This window comes from Hypanus sabinus, chromosome 8 (genome assembly GCF_030144855.1).
Source record: "Hypanus sabinus isolate sHypSab1 chromosome 8, sHypSab1.hap1, whole genome shotgun sequence".
Taxonomy (NCBI): domain Eukaryota; kingdom Metazoa; phylum Chordata; class Chondrichthyes; order Myliobatiformes; family Dasyatidae; genus Hypanus; species Hypanus sabinus.
Window position 1 is genome coordinate 160,596,933 of NC_082713.1, and position 24,732 is coordinate 160,621,664.

General features: G+C 39.3%; 1 protein-coding gene across 4 annotated transcripts in view; it reads left to right on the forward strand.

Moving 5' to 3' along the window:
* The window catches only part of ptprq (protein tyrosine phosphatase receptor type Q), a 171,284-nt gene extending 156,348 nt beyond the window's left edge, over positions 1 to 14,936 (forward strand). For all 4 annotated transcript variants that reach the window (XM_059978390.1, XM_059978391.1, XM_059978392.1 and 1 more), the window contains 7 exons: positions 2,307 to 2,383; positions 5,274 to 5,408; positions 6,734 to 6,859; positions 7,553 to 7,701; positions 8,244 to 8,379; positions 10,571 to 10,694; positions 14,479 to 14,936. In XM_059978390.1, coding sequence (XP_059834373.1) covers positions 2,307 to 2,383; positions 5,274 to 5,408; positions 6,734 to 6,859; positions 7,553 to 7,701; positions 8,244 to 8,379; positions 10,571 to 10,694; positions 14,479 to 14,516 — 785 coding nt within the window. In that variant the 3' untranslated portion in view covers positions 14,517 to 14,936. The remainder of the gene's footprint in view (positions 1 to 2,306; positions 2,384 to 5,273; positions 5,409 to 6,733; positions 6,860 to 7,552; positions 7,702 to 8,243; positions 8,380 to 10,570; positions 10,695 to 14,478) is intronic.
* The last annotated feature ends 9,796 nt before the right edge of the window (positions 14,937 to 24,732 follow it).

A 24,732-nucleotide genomic window follows, 5' to 3' on the forward strand; every position in this document is an offset into this window, starting at 1 on the left:
TAAGGAGTAAGCCATACAACAGAACCTTACTTGAATTGAAGGGTCCATTCTGGGCATTGGCTCTCACAGATTAATTTTTATTTGCTGAGTACTTCAGCATGCACAGATGAGGGGGTGGGTGTACTGGACAGGATGGAAATAAGCTGCCGGAAGTTGTAAACTCAGCCATCTCCATCATGGGAACTAGCCTCCCCAGCCTTCGTGATATCTTCAAGCAGCGATTTCTCAAATAAGTGGCATCCATCATTAAGGATTTCCATCACCAAGGCCATGCCCTCTTCTCATTGCTACCATCATGGAGGAGGTACAAGAGCCTGAAGGAACACACTCAACAATTCAGAAACAGCCTCTTCCTCTCTGCCATCTGATTTCTGAATGGATATTGAACCCATAAACACTACTTAACATTTTTTTTTCTCTTTTTACACTACTTATTACTTCCTCAGAGTGACCAGGGACCGACCACATTTGGCATCGGAGTGATTATGCACCCCGTAGTATGGAGATAAGACCATAAGCTATAGGAGCAGAATTAGGCCATTTGGCCCATCGAGTCTGCTCCGCCATTTCATCATGGCTGATCCATTTTCTTTCATAGCCCCAGAAAAGGCCATAAGATATAGAATCAGATTTAGGCCATTTGGAGATCTCTATGAAAGGACTGGAACACTATTTCTCCCATTTACTGCCATCACCATAACCCCATGCATGGAATCTGCTCTTCATTCAATAAGATCAAACCTGACCTAATCCAGTAACATTGTACTGTAGCTGAGGAGCTGACCCGCTTCTACTGAACAGCATGCAATTGAAGCAGCATTAGCTATGGATTAATGTGAAGGTCACATTCTACTGAATTTTTTAATGCAAGTGCACCATTTTAATGATCCCTATCAAATCTATACCCGTACACACTAGCACACCAGTTGAGCTAAAAGCATCAAAACAATATTTCTTGTGAAAACAAAAGCAAACCAGGAAAAATTAGCAGTGTCTTCCAAACATTTTTCTGCATCCTTTTGTCTGAAGGACAACAAATTAGTGTATTATTGGTGCATTTTATTTTTGAGTGGAAAGAAAAAGTTTGAAAGGTTTCAGGAAATACTAGAAGTATTTGTTAAACTGAATATTATGTGATGAGAACATATGGAGTAGAAATGTAGGAAAAGCTGGAAATAGAAGGTAAGGCAAATCTACGGAGAGAGAAAAAGAGTAACATTTCAAAAGTTCAAAGTACATTTCTTATCAAAGTGTGTACACAGAATACAGCTCTGAGATTCATCCTCCCAAAGGCAGCCACGAAACGGGAAACAGAAAAGTAATATTACTAATGATAAGCCCACTGAACCTGCTGCATCATCTAACAAGACCATAGCTGATATCAGACCTCATCCACTTTCTTGTCTGTGTCATTTCCTTTGATGGCCAAGCAACTATTAATCGAATTAACATCACAGCCATCTTTGACAATGAATTTAACATAGGCAACGTTCCATAGGCAAATTTCTCCTCATCTATTTTCAAATGAGGTAGATCCTTATCATGGACTCTGGCAAGATACAGCCCAATGGCATCCATCTTGTTAATATTTCTAAAATAGCTAATATGGTCTTTACAATACTGCTAATATGTGACCTGTGTTGTAAATAATTACAGTTTATTTGGCTGGTAAACCATCAGAAAACAATATTTATCAATTCTGATTTTTCCAGATCTGTTTCTGCAAGGTATTTAGCACTGTAAAATCTGATTTCCATATCAATTACACAAACGTTAATCTACAGGTGCATGAAACATTATACCTAATAGCTTTCAAGATTTGTGATGTCTGTTAATCCAAATTTAGCATTCCTTATTCATATGTCCTTCCCCCTTCCCAAGTGAAAAGTAACTAAGATAGGCAGAATCTGTTTGCTTGCATGCTAGTGATCCCTTGAAGAATAACAAAGCATTTTAAGGGGTGAATGATCTGCGGTAGATCAAAGATCAGAATGGTGTTTGTCATGGACTATGAATTAAGACTAAGATCTTATCAGTGCTAAAATTGGATCTGTGTCTCCATCGTCATTGCTACTGCATTTTTAACTTAATAAAGGAGCAATGCCCTTATTATCTTAAGCATTAACTGTGTGCAAGATAGAGAACATACTGTTCCTTATCTAATGTAATTTAGGATTGCAAATTAAGTTATTTGAAACAGGTGTTCTGAATTGATGTGCCCCATAAATAAAGACTGAATGATTTGAGAAAGATTATTAGCAAAATCATGGTACAAATATAAAGATTATTTTTTGACTTTTCTATAGATAATAACAACAGAGTGAAACTCATGCTGGAGCCTAGTGTACCAGGGTCTGATTTCATCAATGCTAGCTATGTGTCGGTAAGTTCAATTCTACCTGTATTTCATATTCTCATCAGCCAAGGTCCATTCTTTTGGGAAGTGTTGCCCACAGAGGAACACGCTAAACAAAATAGAGAAAGTGTTCCTATTCTTCCACTTTTTGAAAAATGTACCTGAGTTTCCTATCTCGGAACAACTGCCCAAATATCAAATTCTTAATTTTAGCTGTATGTTGGTTTCTCTATTTAAATGCCATCGGTTTCACTCCCTAGTCTAAGCAACTTGATTGATTACTTGATCAATTACCTATTTCACCCAGGTTGATTAATTCATTGATTACCTATATTACTTGGGTATTATTTACTTGCATCAAATATTTATTTACATCTGGGTATCATCTTAATATCCTTACCACTTACAAAATTCTCTCTTTGGATGTTATTCAACTTACCATTTAGGGAATGGAGGTTACATCAATTAATTCTACCCAATTTTTCCACAGAATGTTTATCAATATCTGAAATAGTGAAGGTTACTTCATCATAAGACCATAAGACGTAGGTTCAGAGTTAGGTCATTTGACCCATCGCAGCTGCTCTACCATAATGATAGTGAAGGTAATCATATTGTGAGACAAAGGATTTACGCTGAGTAGGAAATGTCTAACAAAACCATAAATGCACTTAACACACATTTGATTTAGTTTCCTTTAGAGAATAAAGGCAGCTGGTGGTGTAGTGGCATGTGCACCGGACTTCGAAGTGAGTGGTCGTGGGTTCGAATCTGCCGAGCTCCTTGCATACTTCCCATTTGTGGTGGGTTGAGCATTGAGCCTTCTAATAAAAACAGACAAAATGCTAAAGAAGCAGCAAAGTTGCCACCCAGTGTGCCACAACAACAAAGAATTGCATTTGTAAAGCGACTATCCTCTCCTCAGCATGTCCCAAACATCACAGTCAATGAAACAGTCATCTACATGAACCTGATGCACTGTTTTTGTGCTGTGTATTCTCTATCAAATAGGTATATAAAGTATCAAATTTTCTCTTAGAAATGTCTGATAAACAGCATTGAGGTAAGTGAGTAGATAATGTTTTTCCACGCAAACTCGAGGAAATCTGCAGATGCTGGAAATTCAAGCAACACACAGTTGTGGAACGCAGCAGGCCAGGCAGCATCTATAGGAAGAAGTATTGTCAACGTTTCGGGCCGAGACCCTTCGTCAAGACTAACTGAAAGAAGATATAGTAAGAGATTTGAAAGTGGGAGGGAGAGGGGGAAATGCAAAATGATAGGAGAAGACAGGAAGGGGAGGGATGAAGCTAAGAGCTGGGAAGTTGATTGGCAAAAGGGATACAGAGCTGGAGAAGGGAGAGGACCATAGGACGGGAGGCCTAGGGAAAAAGAAAGGGGGAGGAGAGCACCAGAGGGAGATGGAGAACAGAGAACAGACAAGGAGTGATAGTGAGAGAGGCAGAGAGAGAAAAAGGGGGAGGGACAATTAATAAATAAATAGATAGATAGATAGATAGGTAGATAAGGGGTGGGGTAAGAAGGGGAAGGGGCATTAACAGAAGTTAGAGAAATCAATGTTCATGCCATCAGGTTGGAGGCTAGCCAGACGGTATATAAGGTGTTGTTCCTCCAACCTGAGTGTGGCTTCATCTTGACAGTAGAGGAGGCCATGGATAGACATATCAGAATGGGAATGGGACGTGGAATTAAAATGTGTGGATTGTTTTCTCTGTCTGCCAGAGAAAGCAGGATCTCACAGTGGCCATACATTTTAATTCCATGTCCCATTTCCATTCTGTCAATCCAGGCCTCCTCTACTGTCAAGATGAAGCCACACTCAGGTTGGAGGAACAACACCTGATATTCCGTCTGGGTAGCCTCCAACCTGATAGCATGAACATTGATTTCTCTAACGTCCATTAATACCCGTCCTCCCCTTCTTACCCCATCCCTTATTTATTTATTTATCCCTCCCTTCTCTCTTTTTTCCTCTCTCTGCCCCTCTCACTATCACTCCTTGCCTGTTCTCCATCTCCCTCTGGTGCTCCCCTCCCCCTTTCTTTCTCCCTAGGCCTCCTGTCCCATGATCCTCTCCCTTCTCCAGCTCTGTATCCTTTTTGCCAATCACCTTTCCAGCTCTTAGCTTCATCCCACCCCCTCTGGTCTTCTCCTATCATTTCATATCTTCCCCCTCCCCCTCCCACTTTCAAATCTCTTACTATATTTTCTTTCAGTTAGTCCTGACGAAGGGTCTCGGCCCGAAACGTCGACTGTACTTCTTCCTATAGATGCTGCCTGGCCTGCTGCATCCCAGCAGCATTTTGTGTGTGTTGCAATGTTTTTCCATGTTGTTTGCCAGAACTGTAGGAGAAGTCCACTGCTTTACTTTAGGTAACACCCTTACTACTTTCATGTCTGTCGGATATGGTGTCATGACCGTGCAGAGCAGTACTAGAAAGCAACACACGTTTCAGGCTGAGACCCTTTGTAGGCTTCTCTCTATAGATGCTGCCTGGCTTGCTGTGTTCCGCCAGCATTGTGTGTGTGTTGCTTGAATTTCCAGCATCTGCAGATTTCCTCCTGTTTGCTCTTAAAAGTACTAGAAAGCATAGTTTTACATATTTCACCCACTGCAGTGAGATTTCAATCAATGACTTCCATTCCCAAGTGTCCTACTAAAACACAATAAAACAGCATAATGACTCCCTTTGGGAAAGTACCTTTCCTGTTCCTGTAAACAATCTGCTGGTAAATTCCAATAGGACCACGTAATGGTACTGTACTTGCTGTCCTCCAGTCACCTGCGTCTCATCGCTAGCCAGTGAAGAATTAAGATTTACAAATATCTCAAATAGTTTAAAAGTAGTTGTTATATTTTAATGTGCTTGGTTTACTTCTTAATTTTATTTTATAGGGTTACCTCTGTCCAAATGAATTCATTGCTACACAAGGTCCCTTACCAGGAACAGTGGCAGACTTTTGGAGGATGATTTGGGAGACAAGATCAAAATCCATTGTTATGTTAACTCACTGTTTTGAAAAGGGCAGAGTAAGTCACTATTGGAAGATGTCATTTTGTCTCATTCATTATCTGAAACTATTTATCCCTGCAGGTAAATTAATCTGAAATTTGCAACATTTAACACATCTATAATTGGTTAGTGAACATTTACATAATATTGAATGCAAAATTAGTGGTATTTAGATCATATTTGAACTTATTAAAAATGCAGTCATGCCTTATTTGTATTTACCCATGCCTCTAACACTGCCCCACTGCAGATTTTTGGATTATTTCCAGCAGGTCAGCAAATAAATGTAACTCTGTGTCTGCATCACAGGTGGGTCAGTCTTTTGTAAGAAACTGAAATCCTTTCTTAACCAGTTAAATGTCTCGTCTCTTCCCTATCTCCCAAATTCCATTCCTGAGCCTGAAGAAAGGTCTCAGCCTGAAACATTGGCTGTTTATTAATTTCCAGAGATGGTGCCTCACCTGCTGAGTTCCTCTACTATTTTGTGTGTGTGTGTGCTGTTTTGGATTTCCAGCATCTTCAGACTTTCTTGCGTTTATGAATTCCTGAGCCCGTTTTCTGACAAGGCCAATACTGCAAATATATGCAAACACATTTCTGTAGACTGGTCTTCTGATCTGCCCACACCACCTCCTGGCTTTCTATTTCATGGACTCATAGAAGTTGCAGGACAGGGGACCAATCTATATATTTTATCCAGGTTAGCCCAAAAAGGGCTGTCCTATCTAATTACAATTCTTGACTCTCAGAGGCGCTCTCATAATGTTATGTTACATTAATGTACATTGAAATATATTTAAAATATAATGAGGATATCTGGCCTCAGCATTATGTTCAGGGACCTGTCATCCTTTACATGAAATGAAGTTTCCTCAGCAGCTATCTTTCCATTCTTCTACCAATGACCTTATATCACTGCCTTCATGTGATTGATCTCCATGCTAAAGGAAATGGGTTCTCCATAATTTTATTTATAAACTTATATAAATCTATGCATTTTTTAAAATGTTCCAAATTTGCCCAATGAGTAAAGCCAATATTTTTTACCATGATAGGACACAATAGCCCCTGGATCCTGCATACACTGGATCCTGCAGAGAATCTCTCCATTCTGCGTTTGGAGTTTCTGCAAGAGGTGGGCACAAGCCCGGGTTCTCAGGAGGCCAACCAAGGACTTACAGTGCAGGCCCATAACTACAAGGATACCTAGGGAATTTTGAACAATTCAGTGGCTAGTGCTGACCAAATGGTTCAATTTGCATTGTATACAATATTTTACCATGGTAACTAAACCTACTGAATTCCACAACAATACATAATCACAGTGTATATTTTTACTCAGATACGGTGCCACCAGTATTGGCCAGAGGACAACAAGCCAGTTACTGTATTTGGAGATATTGTGATCACTAAACTGGCAGAAAACATTCAGGCAGATTGGACCATCCGAGAACTGAAAATTGAGAAGGTACTTCACTGGTTTTATGTGAAATTTTTGATAGCGAAGTAACCTTGTAAGACAGAGATTGTCATAATGGACTTTTAGATCAGGGGTTCCCAGTCATTCTTTATGCCATGGAGTGTTACCATTAATGGAGGTCTGTGAACTTCAGGTTGGGAACCTGTTTTAGATTGTTATTCCTTTGAACCATATGGTAAATAACGGGAAATACTGGAACATTTTTCATTAAAAAATTGAAGCTCAGTGTAAGTGGCTTTTAGTAGAATCTGCCCATGAAATTCCAATAGACATTAATAGAACCAAAGCAAATCCTTAATAGGATCCCAAATGATCAAACTTCCACTAATATTGCAAACAACCCCTTTATTTAAATTGTTCTTGTATTTTCATTGCATTTTTGAATAAAGAATAACAAAGAATACACCAGGAAAGCACAAAATCCTTTTGCATTTACAAGTTAACCTACTCGATCTCAGCTACAAGCATTTGATTAGAAATTTATTTCCAGTCATTGGTGCTAAACACACTCTTTCTTGGTGCTCTCTTTCTAGTCAGCTTCCAGAACTCAGTTATTAAGTTGCTTCGTTATAAAAATTACTTAAAAGTTCTTTTGGTATCCTTAATGTTACTGGAGATACATAGTGCCCTTGAGTGTTTTCTTGATCTTAATGTTATTTTGCTTCAATACCTATTTGACAGTATGGTGATTTTATGATGGTGACTCATTTCAACTTTACGTCTTGGCCTGAGCATGGTGTCCCAGAGACCAGTGCAGCTCTGATCCATTTTGCAAAGCTAATTCGAGCAAACAGAGCCAATGATAATACTCCTATCGTTGTCCACTGCAGGTAAGTCATTGTTTAACAGATTTATTTATAACGCATTATAATACTGCTGGATGTTCTATAAATAAAGGCATATTTCTTTATGCATCTATGCTTTATTGCCATTGTGTATATTTCACATAAAATTATAAACCATTGCCTGAATATTTTATTCCAGTGATATCTATGAACTGTGAAATTAGAAGTCAGTGCTGTTAGAATATTGCAAACTAAGGCAGCAAAAACCACTCAACTGAATTTTGTGTCCTGAAGAAGGGTCTCAGCCAGAAACGTAAACTATTTGTGCATTTCTCGAGATCCTGCCTGATCTGCTGAGTTCCAAAGTTTTGTGTGTGTTGCATTGGATTTCCAGTATCTACAGACTTTCTCAAGTTTACCAATGAATTTTCCCTCTGCTTTCCTTGCCCCATTTCAGCTTTATCATGGAGAGTTAGAAACTGATGTATCAATGTGTTATTAGACAAACATGTGAAACTAAGTGAATGAGTGGACAAATGTTGTGCAGAGCTGACCAAGACTTGTTTTTCTCTATTTCTACACATCAGTGCTGGCGTAGGGAGGACAGGTGTTTTTATTGCACTCGATCATCTGATACAACATGTGAAGCACCATGACTTTGTGGATATCTTTGGATTTGTGGCAGATTTACGAAGTGAACGAATGTGCATGGTTCAGAACTTGGTAAGAATGTGGAAAATGTAATATTAAGGCTTTTGGGCTCTGGGTTCTTGTTGATAACTGACAGATCAATGTTTCTGTTTCATTTTAATTTTGTTGAAATTCAAGTTGTCACAGCATATTAATTGTATTGACATTGCCTATAGATTCTTAATGTAACTCAGCAGTACTGCTTTGTAGGGTGACCTTCTGTGTTGCATGCTCTCATGCATCAGGATAGATTCTGTAATGTTGATATTGGATTTGGGTCCAGTGAAAAATTTGCAAATAGCTGCTTTGAGTCAATTTGTCTCATTGGCAAAAAGATATAGTGGAAATACTGTATTCCAACTTGAAAGTACCCGTAAAATGAAATTGAAGGACCTAGTCTACAGTCCAGTACAAGTGCAATAAAACAAATGATCATAAATGAATGAAGTCATGATTCAACACTATTTGAAAGGAACCACTTAAAAATGTCAGTCTGGGTTTGTTATAATAGTTAGTTGCAGTTTTGGTACAGCTCTTTGTATCTTAATAAATGAATGCTTTTCTTGAATTGCATTGCAGAATACATTTTAAGAAATAATAGATGTGTGTTTCTTTGAAGCTGTGCATGTACTTATGTACAGGATGACAAAGATGATTAACTGAGCAACACACACAAAATGCTGGAGGAACCCAGCAGACCAGGCAGCATCTATAGAAAAGGGTAATCCTGAAATGTCGTCTAGTCCGTTCCATAGATGCTGCCCGGCCTGCTGAGTTCCTCCAGCATTTTGTGTGTGTTGCTTGGATTTCCAGGATCCGCCGATTTTCTCTTGAACATGATTAACTAATCGATTTAGTCTATATCAAACTCCTACACAGCCTTAATTCGACAACTTTCCAAGGGTTAAGAGTTTTCTTAAATCCAAAGGATTATATGGATGGCTTTTCACTCCACTGTTCTATTATTGGTTTCCTCCAGGTGCTCCAGTTTCCTTCCACAGTCCAAAGACATTCAGTTGGTAGGTTAGTTGATCATTGTAAACTGTCCCGTGGTTAGGCTGGGATTAAATTGCGTGTTGCTGCGTAGCACTGCATCTGTATTCTGCACTGTGTTTCAATCAATCAATCAATAAATACGAGGACAAAAATGGCGGTGGTCATTCAGTTACAGTTGTATTTTTGCATCATTCCACCAACTGCTTCAATCTTATTTTTAACGATAAAAAGTGTTTTCTGCCCTTGGTAGCAACTTAAAGGAGACAAAATCCAACAGCAATCCACTAGGTAGATTTTGAAACACAGAAGGTATTTCCCCTTTAAGCATTTCATTCTATATGATTTGTTTTACTATGTTTTGTATGTATTGTAGCAGCATAAAGATAAATATTGAACAAGCAAACTTCAAAAATAATTCCACCCTCACTACAGTCAAACGTCATGGACTTGTTTCCATGAGCTTTCGCATATGACAGCTTTTAATTTCAGCTCCTCCTAACAGATGTTGGTAAGCTCCATGGATTTTTTTCATATCTAAGAGGCTAAAAGAAATATGAAAAAAGATCATAGGTGATGATGACATTACACCAACCAGAAAGCTGCATAATTCCTTGATACTGTTTAAAGATTGAAAACAACGTTAGCCGGCAGTTGACCATGTTTTTAATCTCTCATTAAAAGTTTCCCCAATCAATGATCTCACTTTAAGGATGCTTTAACTTGTTACCTCATGTTCTCGTTATTTATTACTATTTATTTATATTTGCACTTCCACAGTTTGTTGTCTCCTGCACTCTAGATTATCTTTCATTGATCCTGTTATAGGTACTATTCTATAGATTTGCTGAGTGTGCCTGCAAGAAGTGAATCTCAGTGTTGTATATGGTGACATATATTTACTTTGATAATAAATTTACTTTGAATAACTGATTCTCAAATATTCAGCTTTAATTATAAGTGTTATACTTGACAGTTTAATTGACATTGATTAACATTCTTTAATCATTGTTGCCATTGCACAGCATGTTATAAAGAAAAGAGATCAAGAAATCCTTTGCTCAATATTCTCTGTTGAAATTAAGAATATCTATACATACTGAATTTATTAAAGAACTTATGTGGTGCCAAATAATTTCTATTGATAAGTTATTTCTTTTCAATTTCTAATATTAGTTGTATTTTGTTTGAATTTTTCATTTTTAATATGTGAACATCTAATTGAATGCAGGCTCAATATATGTTCTTACATCAGTGTGCTTTGGATCTGACGAATAACAAAGGAAACAGTCGTTCACTGTGGTTCGTAAATTATGCTGCTTTACAAAAGATGGACTCTCTAGATACAATGGAAGGTAATAGGACAGATTTTTGCAATAAATTTCATTATCTGTAAATGTGACTTCATCATGGAAAAGGACACTTTCTGTCACATTTCTGGAGTTAAACAATGATGGGATCTAATATATTGAAACCTATAATGAACCATATATTTAAACCACACTTGTACCATTTTAAGCAGATAATAAATATTTAATACAGTTTTAAACTGCTATTTAAAGTAAAAAGGGAATGCAGCTCACATGTAGTAAGTGATTTTTTTTCCTAACTTTGTAATATGAAACAGCAAATTGTACATATTTATAATTATTATGCAGCAGGGAAGTTCTAGGAAGCTTCTAGAGTAGGTGACATGATCAGCACAACATTGTGGGTCGAGGGTCTGTAATGTGCTGTAGATTTCTATATTCTATAATGACTCCGTGAAACTCAGTTTCCTGCTTCTCATTCTGTAAAATTAATTTCTACAATCAAAATACTAGCTTATAGTAGTCTTCGCAGAGCTAATGTAAAGTGGTGCTTTCTGATGCTTAATATTAGGCTTCTAGTGGTTAAGTACTTGAGGAATATTACCGAGTTCCTAATCATCAAAACAGAGTTAAAATCACAGTCCTCACCATGGCTGACAAGTGAAGTCAGTGCCAAGTAAAAGCGAATGAGGGCATACAAGGAAGCCAAAGCTAGTGGGAAGATAGAGGATTGGGAAGCTTTTAAAAACTTGCAGTACGAAACTAAGAAGGTCATTAGGAAGTAAAAGATTAATTATGAAAGGAAGCTGGCGACTAGTATCAAAGAAGATACTAAAAGCTTTTTTAAATATATAAAGGGTAAAAGAGAGCTGGGGGTAGATATAGGACCAACAGAAAATGATGCTGGAGGTATTTGTAATGAGAGACGCGGAGATGTCAGAGGAACTGAATGCATATTTTGTATCAGTCTTAACAATGGAAGACATCTGCAGTATACTGGATGGTCAAGAGTGTCAAGGAAGTGAAGTTTGTGCAGTGAAAATTACAGCTGAGAAGGTACTCAGGAAGCTTAATGGTCTGAGGATGGATAAATCTCCTGGACCTGATGGAATGCACCCTTGGGTTCTGAAGGAAGTAGCTGGAGAGATTGCGGAGACATTAACAATGATCTTCTAAGAATTGATAGATTCTGGCATTGTACCAGGTGACAGGAAAATTGAAAATGTTGCTCTGCTAGTTAAGAAGGGCAGCAGAAAGGAAACTATAGACCTGTTAGCCTGATGTCAGTGGTTGGGAAGTTGTTGGAATCAATGGTTAGGGATAAGATTATAGAGTACCTGGAGGCACATGACAAGATAGGCCAGCTTGGTTTCCTGAAAGGAAAATACTGCCTGACTAACCTACTGCAATTTTTTGAGGAAATTATAAGCAGGGTAGACAAAGGAGATGCGGTGGATGTGCTGTACTTGGATTTTCAGAAGGCCTTTGACAAGGTGCCGCATATGTGGCTGCTTGGCAAGATTAGAGTGCATGGAATTACAGGGGAGTTACTAGCATGGGTGGAGCATTGGCTGATCGGCAGAAAACAGAGAGAGGGAAGAAAGGGATCCTATTCTGGCTGGATGCTGGTTACCAGTGGAGTTCCACAGGGGTTGTTGTTGGGACTGCTGCTTTATACGATGTATTCAATGACTTGGACTATGGGAATTAATGGATTTGTGGCTAATTTTGTCAATGATACAAAGATAGGTAGAGGAGCAGGTAGTGTTGAGGAAACAGAGATTTAGGTAGCTGAGGGGGATAGGCAAAGAAGTGGCAAATGAAATACAATGTTGGAAAGTGTTTGGTAGAAGAAATAAAAGGGCAGACTATTATTTAGACAGGGAGAGAATTCAAAATACAGAGACGGAAAGGGACTTGGGAGTCCTTGTGCAGGATACTCAGAAGGTTAATCTCCAGGTTGAGTCAGTTGTGAAGAAGGCGAATGCAATGTTGGCTTTCATTTCTAGAGGTATAGAATATAAGAGCAGGGATATGATGTTGAGGCTCTTTAAGGCACTCGTGAGATCACACTTGGAGTATTGTGTGCAGTTTTTGGCTCCTTATTTTAGAAAGGGTATACTGACATTGGAGAGGGTTCAAAGAAGATTCACGAGAATGATTCCAGGAATGAAAGTGTAACTGTATGAGGAATGTCTGGCAGCTCTTGGGCTGTATTCCCTGGGGTTCAGGAGAATGAGGGAGGATCTCAGAGAAACCTTCCGAATGTTAAAAGGCCTGAACAGATGAGATATGGCAAAGTTATTTCCCATGGTAGGGGAACCTAGGACAAGAGGGCACAACTTCAGGATTGAAGGACATCCATTTAGAACAGAAATGCAGAGAAATTACTTTAGTCAGAGGATGGTACTGTAAATCTGTGAAATTTGTTGCCATGAGTGGCTGTGGAGGCTAAGTCATTGGATGCATTTAAGGTAGAGATAGATAGGTTCTTGATTAGCCAGGGCATCAAAGAGTAAGGGGTGAAGGCAGGGGAGTGGGGATGACTGGAAGAATTGGATCAGCCATGACTGAATGGCAGAACAGATTCAATGGGCCGAATGACCTACTTCTGCTCCTATATCTAATTAAATGGACTGAAAATCCAATAGTACAAGTCTCTTCAACTGCAGAATACCTAATCTTGCCATTTGTAATAAAACCGGCAGGAGTGAATTCAGACCACCCCCTCCTCACTCCTGTCCAGGTGAAGAAGGAAAACCTGAAAAAATAGAAAACATCAGAAAATAGAACTTTATTTTCTATGGATTTTAGGTCTAGAAATCACATTGGTTTACTAAAATCAGTGTGCTCATTTTCTCCAATTCTTTGCTGAATGGAAAGTAATAAGTGAGGATACTTACAAAAAACAAGCTTTTCAGTTGAGATTATTTTTGCAACCATATACTATAGTTAATGTGTCATATATTAAATGTATCCTTTAATCATTAATTGTAATTGTATATTAATAAATGAGCCTGTGAGACTCAAAAGCCACAAGTGATACAGGTTCAATCAGTTGTGCTGAGTTGTTCTTGCATCACAAAAAAGGTTTTGTTATACAAGTAAGGGTGTGAGTGTGTTGCTCTGCAGTAATGACCCCACCTAGTCCTAACTAACTTAATACTCACCCTCAAAGAGCCAACCAACTTTACACAATAGTATTATGATGTGATTACTTTATAAAAGTCATGCACAATTTTAACGTTGTTTCTGACAATGTCCATGTTAGGAGGTTAGCCAAATCAAGGAACCAGGGCCAAGTAAGTTTTTAAAAAAAATCAAGATGTTTTAAAATTCTGTGTAAATTTACACATACTACGAATGTGAAGATATTTTAGCTATCATTTGCCTGTGTACATCCCACACCCTCAGTTATGGACTCTGTGATGACCTCTCGGTCCTATCAACAATCATCCACAATTCTGATTCCAACTTAGTGTCACACCCCTTCAAATGTCTTGAAGTACGAAAGTGAGGGCACATACAAGGCCAGTGGGTTAAGATGTCCTAGGCCTCTTACTCTGAATAAGAAATCCTTGCTTGTTTTGACCTTTGCAAGCCTATATAGAAACACTTTCCTTAGAGCAGGAGTTTCCAACATTTTTATGCCATGGACCTACTATTATTCGAGGAACCTGTGGACCCCAGACTGGGAAACCCTCCTCTAGAGTTTAAGGTGCGAAATTCCTTTGTTATTGACCACAAAATGCAGAGTTAGTTATTAAGAATGAGTGGCTCTAATATAGATTAAAATTACTATACTATTCATCTTGTTAATTTCTTTTAGGTGACGTGGAATTGGAATGGGAGGAAACAACCATGTAGTTCTCAGACCTGCTAAAGAGTATTAAAAAGCTTTTATTAAACTTGCTCTGAAAAAATTAGCATGAGAGCTTCTATAAGTAAGGGCCAAAATTAATCTGTAAATAGGCAATGTTAAATTACAAGTATGATAATCACCAGTGTCTTTATTAAATGCTGCATTACACTTTTGTATTTGGCTTGGATGGATAACAAGTTCTTTGTATTTATTTTCCTCACTTAATATATCACATTGCTACATTTTTATTTCATTGTACTGCTTACTTAGTAGCTTTGCAAACTTTAATGTAAAGTGAGCCAAATACAATGTAAATGTAAAATTTTCATGACATTATCTTGTTTAGGAGCACGTATGTTAAGATAGAAGTGTGCTTTTGTTGTGAAAGTAATGTGGTCCTGAAGTAAATATATATTTAAAGTGTGCAGATTTGAGAAGTTTTATTATTCTATGATCTCTACTTCTGATCCAATGCTTTGCAGCAAAATGTTGGCTTCTGGAGTCGGTTGTTGAGCTCAGTCTTCACAGGCAGAACAGTCTGTGATCCTGAACAGCTGAACACTCACCCTTCTGACACCACAGAGATTAATCTCTTACTGCAGTTCAGACAGTAGCTCTTCAGGGACACTCTGCTGTTTACACTCACTGCTCCGCGCCAGCTCAAAGTTATCAGATTGGGCCTTGTTCTCATCCTGATGAAGTTCCATTCTTTAGTTCCAGGGAGTCTTGTTACTGTGCTAAACATCGAAAAGAGGAGGAAACTGATCCATTTCACAATTCTTCTGCACTGTCAAACAAGTTTATCACAACATAATTATAAACTACATGACTGACCAAAAAAGTTTACTAAGTGAACACTGCAAGCAGTTCCTTATCACTTTCATCTGGAAAGTGCCCTTACTATTCTCACAAATTTACTGGAGTTCTTTGAGGATGAATTGAGCATGGTGGATAGAGGGGACCAAGTGGGTGTTGTACACACAGATTTCCAGAAGGTGTTTTAAAAGGTGCTGCATAAAATACTATCTATAAGATAAGGGTGCATGGAGCTGAGGGTGGTGTATAAGCATGGTTAGAGTATTTGATGACCAATAAAAGACAAAGTTGGGATAAAGTAACACGCCCAACAAGCTGGAGGAACTCAGCAGGTCGGACAGCATCTGTGGAAATGAACAGTCAATGTTTCAGGCCGAGACCCTTCATCAGGACTGAAGAGGGAGGAGGCAGAGGCCCTATAAATAAGGTGGTGGGAGGGTGGGAAGGAGAAGACTGGTAGGTGCCAGGTGAAAAATCAGTAAGGGGAAAGATCAAGGAGTGGGGGAGGGGATAGGGAGGAAAGGTGAAGAAGGAATATAAGGGGAAAATACTATGGGTGGTAGATGAAGACAGAATCATGAGGGAGGTGATAGGCAGCTGTAGGAGGAGGCAGAGTAAAAGTGGGATGGGGGAAGGGAGGGGGAGGGAATTACTGGAAGTTGAAGAGTTGGGATAAATGGGTGTTTATCTTGTTGGCATCCAGTGGTGAGCAGAGTGCTGCAGGGTTGGTACTGGGCCCGCAAATTTTCACGATATACATTAGCGATTCAGAAGAGGGGACTAAGTGTAGTGTTTCTGTTTGTTGGTGACACTATATTGAGTAGAAAAGGAAATTGTGCAGAAGATGTGGAGAATCTACAGAGAGTTATGGATAGGTTAAGCACGTGGGCAGGGGTCTTGTAGACAGAGTACAATATTGATAAATGTGAGATTATCCACCTGGTAAGGAAAAATTGTGTATCACCATATTATTTAATGGTGAAAGATTGCAACATACTGTTGTGCAGAGGAACTTGGGAGAGTTTGTACATAAATCGCTAAAGCTCGGTTGGAGGTGCAACCGAGAAGATAAATAGAATGTTGGCTTTTGTTATAGAGGGGCTGAATGTAAGAGCAGTAAGGTTATGCTGCAATTATACATGGTCTTGGTGAGACTGCACCTGGAGCACTGCATACAGTCTAGTCTCTTTACTTGATTAAATAGATAATTGACTTTGGAGGCTGAGCAGTGGATGTTCACCAGGTAGATTCCAGAGATGAAGAGAGATTGAAATGTCTGGGCTATACTTGACAGAATTCAAAAGAATGAGAGGGGATTTTATAGAAACAGAAAATTATTGAAAGGATAGACAAGATAAAGGCAAGAAAGTTGAGACAAGAATTTGAACACATAGCCTCAAGATTTGAGGGAGTAGATTTAGGATGGAGAGGAAGAAGAACTACCTTTGCCAGAGAGCAGTGAATCTGTGGAACTTTCTGCCCGGGGAAGCAGTAGACATGTAAGAGACAGTTAGGTAAATTTTGTAAGGTAGGGGAATTAAGGGCTATGGAGGCGAGACAGGTAGGTGGAGGTGAGTCAGATCACGGATGATCTTATTGATGGCTTGACCAGCCAGATAATCTACTCCTGCTCTTACTTGTTATGTTCTTATGGTTCTTGAACACATTGTATTTGTAGTGAAACAACATCAGCTCGAAATTGCTCAATAAGTGTTTCCAGGCTTTGAAGAAACAGTGTAGAGCACCTAGGCCAGTTTGGATTGAGGCTGCCAAGGACCTACATCCAATTATTTGTGCATGGTATAAACAAGAATGCTGCATTTGGAGGTGCAGTAGGATATGCAAAGGCATGGGAGGTTTGGGGGAACAGGAGACAATAGGGAGTTGGGAATGCCATTGATGAGAAAATTGTATGGCAAGGAGCATTGATCGGGAAAGGGAGATCATGGTGGGAACAGGCAGCATGTGTGTGAGATTGTATGAAATAAATTGTGTGATGGCTGCAATGAGAAGATTAGGCAGTAAGACAAGGTTACTGCCCAGGCATGTGGTAGGGTGAGTAAGGGGGCATAGATCATGAAGGTGAGATTAGAGAAACCTAAGGAGGGATATGGAAAGAAGTTTGGGGAAGATAAAAGTGTTAGATTGCAGTAAAGATATGGTGGATGGGGTGCTGACAGGGGGAAGATCAGTTAGGGATGATGAGGGATGAGATCCAAAGAGCTGTAGCTGACATTAAAATGACAGTGGGGAAGAGTAAAGCCCGGTCATGGGTGTAGAATGGATGATATCACAACTAAATGAGACGTAGCTGAAGGAAGAATGTCCAGTCCAGAAGAATATTCACAATTGGACTCACCAGATGCAGTCTAGGTAGGGACAGCTTCTTTAAATATTATAGGAGCAGGTCTTGTTCAGCTCAAAATGAGACTGAGCATTACACTATCATTAAACTGTATGTACAGAGGATAGCTGACATTGATTAAATGTTGATCGCACTGCACAGAGAACTGAAGAACTATTTACAAATGTGTGTTGGTGTGAATAAGATATTTCATTATGAATGATCCAATAGAATGGTGTATTACAATATTACACCATACAATATCTAAGCCAGTTTTTTAACTTAGAATTTATACAACAGTTTAGGATTACTGTTCTGAAATAGATTTTGGACTCTAATGGATGACCACACCAGGCACTACCATAGAGCAGTGTTTAATTTAAAGGCCTATTGTACTTATGCTCTCATACCTTATGAATCAAATAGCATATTACACCTCCCAGTCCTTCTTTAAAAGCTCTACGCTCTCCTATTCCGTATCCCGTTCAATAAAATAATGCATTTATATCATTATATTCTCTTATTTGAACCTATGATATTGTACTTCTAGAAATATATTTTCTAAACATTGCATATGTCAAAATAGGTCCAAAACTAAGGATCATAATTAATTGTTCTGTTAAAATTATTGTAAACTATATCAGTCCAGCATCTCACACCTGACGTGATTGTTAGTACTGCCACAATAGAGAGACTGCTATCCCAAGAATAATAGTTTCTGCATGAGAATTTAATTTGTTATCTCACAAACATATATTTTGGTGTTAAAACATAAGCAGAGCTTCAACAGAAATATTTAAAATGTGATATTTTATTTAAACAGGATATGATTCTTTTAAACAGGTGCATTACATGGTCTCTAAGTATAAAAGTGGATTGTAGATTATAATTCTGCTAGATAAATAAATGAATTTGCATTCTGGGGGATTAAGTTAAAATGCAAATAAAATTCTCAAAATATACTACACTTGCCTAATTTGGAGCACTTTCAAATAACAATTAATGTACTTCCAGCATTTTAAAATACTTAAAAGTATTCCATTCATCCTGATAGTGTTCTGCAAATAGGAAATAAGCACTACTCAAAATTTAAGTTGCAAAATATTAAACTACAGAAGTTAAGAGTGAAATACAAACTGCTGCTTTACTAGCCACAGTAGTATTTATTATGCAGGCGACAGTTCCTTTAGAACTTCAAATCAAGTGATGTCTACTTATTTCAACAGGTGACATGTGCTGCAAACTGTATAAGTACATTAGACCTTAAAGCTCCATAGGAGGCCAAAGTTTCCTACAACATATCCAACAAAGGCAAAACTTATGCCAAGGTCAAGTGCAGGCAAAGTTACAGCAAATGAAAACATATCTCCCAGGAAAAGATTTAATAGTTAATCCCTAAACTTTAATCTCTCTAATCAAATTGCATTTTTCATTATTTCTTAATAATCCTTCTTTAACAGCTGCATAAGCATTATTATAATAACACAAGGGTTCTAAGAATTACACAGTTGATGCTATTTAATATTTGTTGTTCATGTTTTATCAGAAATGTATATCAATGAAAACTGCTGTACTGGGAAATATTAATAAATGCATTAACATTGAAATTTGACATGATTCCCAAAACTTTAGCTGTTTCAGTCTGTTATCTAAAGACAGGAGAGCTGCACTTTCACCATTCCGTTCATACACTGTGGGCCCTGCCAGAAATTGTGTGACCACTTCAGTCAAGCAGTGATTGTGTAAACTCTGGCAAGAATCAGATTACCAAACTTAAAAAGTTATAAATCATGGAATTTTAAGTATAATTTGTGAAATCTGAAGTGGTGGTACTGTACCAGTAAAAGATGGAATGCTGTTAAAGTATAAGGAAGTTGAAGTCTTGACACCAACAGCAGCAGCAGCAGCATTTCCAGTGTCCGCAATAAAATTCTAGTTATTAGAATTAGCAGAAAGGATCCAGTGTGGAATGGGATGGCATAAAACTACAGCAGGCAAAATCATATTAAAGGGAGTGGCATAAGTAGTGAAAAGTACCCACTTAACCTTGGCACATAACTTGATGACGTTTAGTAGTTGACATGATGTGTGATGGCAGAGGACTGGAATCACTTTATATGTTGTAGATTCTTATCAATACCTGCTAACGATAATTTCTCAAATCTGAATATTGGAATGAACATCAAGTGTTCCATAGTGATTCCAGCAGGTCTATGTGGTACACATCACTAGGAGATATTGGAGTGTGTGTAGTGAGAGAAAGATTTAAAAATTACTGAGCAGGGGCAATCATTGGGGAAACCAGTCACCCCAACCATAAACTCTTTTATTTGGTTCCGTCTGGTAAATGGTACTGCAGCATTAAAGCCAGGACCAACAGGCTATCGGACAGCTTCTTTCTACAAACCACTAGACTTATAAATTCACATGTCTGCACATTGCGACAGAGTCATAACACAAAGATTTTTACTCCCTCATTTTGTGGGATAAATGTAAGATTTAAACAAATTCAATTCATTAAAAGTCTGTGTGCCTTACATCACTGAGAAACACTGAGTGTAGAACACATTCTACACAACAAGGAAGTCTCACCAATGCCTCTACATTCTGAGGAGGCTGAGAGGAGCTGGACTATGAACATCTATTCTCACATCATTCTATAGGAAGGCTTTACTACGGGTAGTCAAAACAGCCCAATGCATCACTGGCACCAGTCTACCTATCATTGCCAGAAAAGGGCCAGTAACATCATAAAGGATCCCACTCACTCCAATCAGGGAGGAGGCTATGTAGCATCCATGCCAAGACCACCAGACTCAAAAAAGGTTACTTTCCCCAAGCAGTAAGGCTGATCAACACTCCCACCCACCAACCCAATCACTACTACTTTATTATCTCCTGTTAGTCACATTATATACAGATACTCCTGTGCCTAGCGTCACTTTATGCATGTACAATCAATCTATCTGTATAAGCTTAACTTGTGTGTTTATATTTGTTGTATTGTTTTCACTGCATCAGAGTCACAGTAACAACTATTTCATTCTCCTTCACACTTGTGAACTGGAAATGACAATGAACAATCTTGAGTGTGTGTAGTGAGAGAGGGATTTCTAAGGAAGCAAGCAGGGACGGTCTGAACATTTTGCACACCACACGCCACAACGAGATGTTGGATTGTGCATATTAGGGACTTGGCAAGTTCCAATAAAAAGTCAGGCCTAAGCAGGGCAGCCATTTTGTGAGTGGGCCAGTGTTAGAGTGAGGAGTTCATAGAGGCTTCAGCAAGGAGAAACACAGGCTGTAGGTAGATTTTTCAAAACTGTTGGAACAGGAGGTATGCCAGACAGTATAGTGGAATGCTCCTCTTGCAGAATGTGGGATGGCAGGGAGACCTCTTGTGCCCCTGACGGCTATATCAGCAAGAAGTGGGGCACCATGGTAGTGTGGAAGTTAACATGTCGCTAATACAGCTAAGGGTGCCAGAGCTCGATTCCAGTGTCCTCCATACAAAAATTTGCTCGTTCTTCCTGGGTGTGCATGGGTTTCCTCCGGGTGCTCCGCTTTCCTCCCGCAGTCCAAAGACGTACCAGTTAGAAAGTTAATTGATCACTGTAAATTGTCCCGTGATTAGGCTAGAGTTCAATCGGTGGATGCTGGGCAGTGTAGCTTGGTGGGCCAAAAGGGCCTGTACTGCGCTGTGTCTCTAAATAAAATAAAAATAAAGTAAAAGTGTATTCAACTGCAGCTTCAACCAGACCGTGTTAAGGAACTGGAGCTGGAGCTGGATGTATTCCAAATCATTCAGAAGCTAAGGGGATAATCATCAGGAGGTATTTACACACAAGGTGCAGGACGTACTGTAGGTAACTGGGCGACTGTCAGGACAGGACAAGTGAATAGGCAGCCAGTGCAGAGGACCCCTGTGACTGTTCCCATCAATTATAGGTATACTACTTTGTATACTGCTGTATATTCCTGTTGGAATAAAACTCAGTTTCAGGGAACCTCGGCTTTCAAGAGATATTGAGGCTCTGGTTAAGAAGGAAGTACTTAGCAGGTACATGCAGAAAGGAACAAATGAGTTACTTCAATATATAAGAAATGCAAGAGAAAATTTGAGGAAATCATGAGGGCTAAAAAAGGCATGAGGCTGCTCTAGCAAGTCAAAGTGAAAGAGAATCCCAAGGGCTTTTACAGAGATAATAAGTGCAAAAAGTTTGCAAGGGAGAAAATTAGTCCTCTGGAAGATCAGAGTGGTCATCTGTACATGGAGTCAAAAGAGAGGGGTGAGATCTTAAATAGATTTTTTTTTGCATCTGTATTTGCTTGGGGACGGATACAGAGTCGATAGAAGTGAAGCAAAACAGCAGAGAGGTTATGGACCCTACTCAGATTACAGAAGAGGAGGTGTTTGTTGTCTTGAGGCAAATTGGGGTGGATTAATCCCTAGGGCCTGACAAGGAGTTCTCTTGGACCATATGGAAGGCTAATGCAGAAATTGCAGGGACTCCAAGCAGAGGTGTTTTTAAAATCCTCAGCAACAGGTGAGCTGCCAAAGGACTGGAGGATAGCTGATTTTGTTCTTTCCTTTAAGAAAGGCATTAGAAATAAATCTGGAAATTATAAAGTCATGGGCCTGACATCAGTAGTCAGATAAGTTATTGGAAGGCATCATAAGGGACTGAGTATTTAAGGATTTGGATAGACAGGGATAGTCAATATGGTTTTATGCATGGTAGGTCATGTCTAACCCATCTAATAGAGTTTTTCAAGGAAGTTACCAGGTAAGTTGATGCAGGCAAGGTAGTGAATGTCATCTCATTGGATTTTGGGAAGGCTTTTGACAAAGTCCCACATGCAAGGTTGGTCAAGAAGGTTCAGTCACCCGGCAGTCTACCTGGTAGTAAATTGGATTAGACATCTGTTCGCCGGAAAAGTCAGAGAGTGATAATAGATGGTTGCCTCTCTGACTGGAGGCCCCTACCTAGTGAAGTGCCACAGGGATCAGTGCTGGGTCCATTTATATCAATGATCTGGATGGCAATGCAGTAAACTGTATCAGCAAATTTGAAGATGATACCAAGATTTGGACATAGTAGACAACAAGGAAGACTATCAAAGCTTACAGCAGGGCCTGGTCTGGGTGGAAGAATGGGAGGAAAAATGAAAGACTGGATTTAATGCAGAGAGGTGTGAGGTGTTACACTCTGGGAGGATAAATCTGGGCAGGACTTACACAGTGAATGGTAGAGCACTGCAAAGTGTGATAGAACAGAGGGATCTTGGAACACAGATTCCCAATTCTTTGACAGTGACATCACAAGAAGATGGAGTTGTAAAGAGAGCTTTTGCCACATTGACCTTCATAAGTCAAAGTTCTGTTACGAAGGTGAAGCAACTCTGAGGGGCCGAAGGGTACAAAATCACCCCCTCCTTTTTGAGAATCGTAAGATCGCTATTATTTTGGGTCTGAGACCCAGGAAATGAAAGAGAGACACCCAGAATACACAAGGTTTGGAATGTGTCCTGACATCAGCAGAGCGGAACCACTGATAACTGCCATTGTCTCTTGGAGACAGAATTGTGTTTTGAGTACTGTACTATTCATTGAAGTCCCTCAGGGGACGACCAGAGTGGTCAGGTTGAAGGATTGCATCATCCCAACCTGATTGACATCTGAGACTCCGTGAGTAAGGATAAAAGAGGGGTCGGGGAACAACCCCTTTAGACGCACCAGGAAAAACACTAGAAATCCCGTGACAGCATTTAATAGCGAAAGCTGGTGGGTGCGTCCTCCCTTTGCCTGGGGTGGCGAGCTCACCGCGGAAGAACGGTTTAGCTAAAGGAGAGGTCACACTTGAACGGCCACGACAATGAGACACCTGACGGATCGAAATCATAAAGGAAAGCCGGCAAGTTTTTCTCCAAATCTCTCTGTCTCTCCAACAATTGCAACACAGCAGTCCCCAAGGGCTGCAGCCTGCATGAACTGAACGAACTTTATATTTCCATCAGACAATTCATTATCCCCTAGACAATGATAGATCTTGTTTCTTATTGATTATTATACCCGCACTTTTAGATTTAGTATTGACGATGTATATTATCTGTATATTTGCATTGATATTATTTTTGTGTATTTTTACTAATAAATACTGTTAAAAATAGTATCATCAGACTTCAATGGACGTCTCTATCTTTGCTGGTAAGTGACCCAGTTACGGGGTTTGTAACAGTTCTAAGTACAGGAATTGTGATGTTATGTTGAAGTTGTATAAGAAGTTGGTGAGGCCTCATTTGGAGTATTGTGGTCACCTGCCTTCAGGAGAGTTATCAATAAAATTGAAGGAGTGCAGGAAGAATTTACAAGGATCTTGCCAGGACTTGTGAACCTGAGCCATAAATAAAGGCTGGATGGTTTAGGACTTTATTGCCTAAAGTGTAGGTGAACGTGGAGAGATTTGACAAGGGGGTATAAAAATCATGAGGGGCATTGATAAAGGATAAAGGAAATGTAAGCAGGCTTTTTCCATTGAGCCTGGGTAAGAGTAGAATTAGGCTTTATGGGTTAAGGATGAAAGGTGAAATGCTTGAGGTGAACATGAACTTATTGACTCAGAGTGGTGAGAGGATAGAACGAGTTGCCAGGAGAAGTGATAAATGTGGGTTTGATTTCAATATTTAAGAGAAATGTGGATGCATGGGGTGTGGAGGGCTATAGTCCAGGTACAGGTGTAGGTTAATTGTTCAGCATGGAGTAGATGGGTTGAAGGTCCTGTTTCTCTGCTCGAGTGCCCGATGACTGAGACTTCAGTTCAACGTGGCATCAGGTGTATCTGGTTAAGTCGCATTCTCCTATCTCTACAATATGATTAGAACTCTCAAGTAATTAAGCAGATTAAATAGCTTGTGATCACCTGTCACAGGAATTGCTTCCAATTCCTAACGATGGGAGATCACTTGTGAAAATGAGACGCTGAATGATTATGTTGCATTGAGTGGCTCAAGGAGCAGACCCAAGTGCAGGGGACACAGGCACAGAGACTTGAGATGGAGAC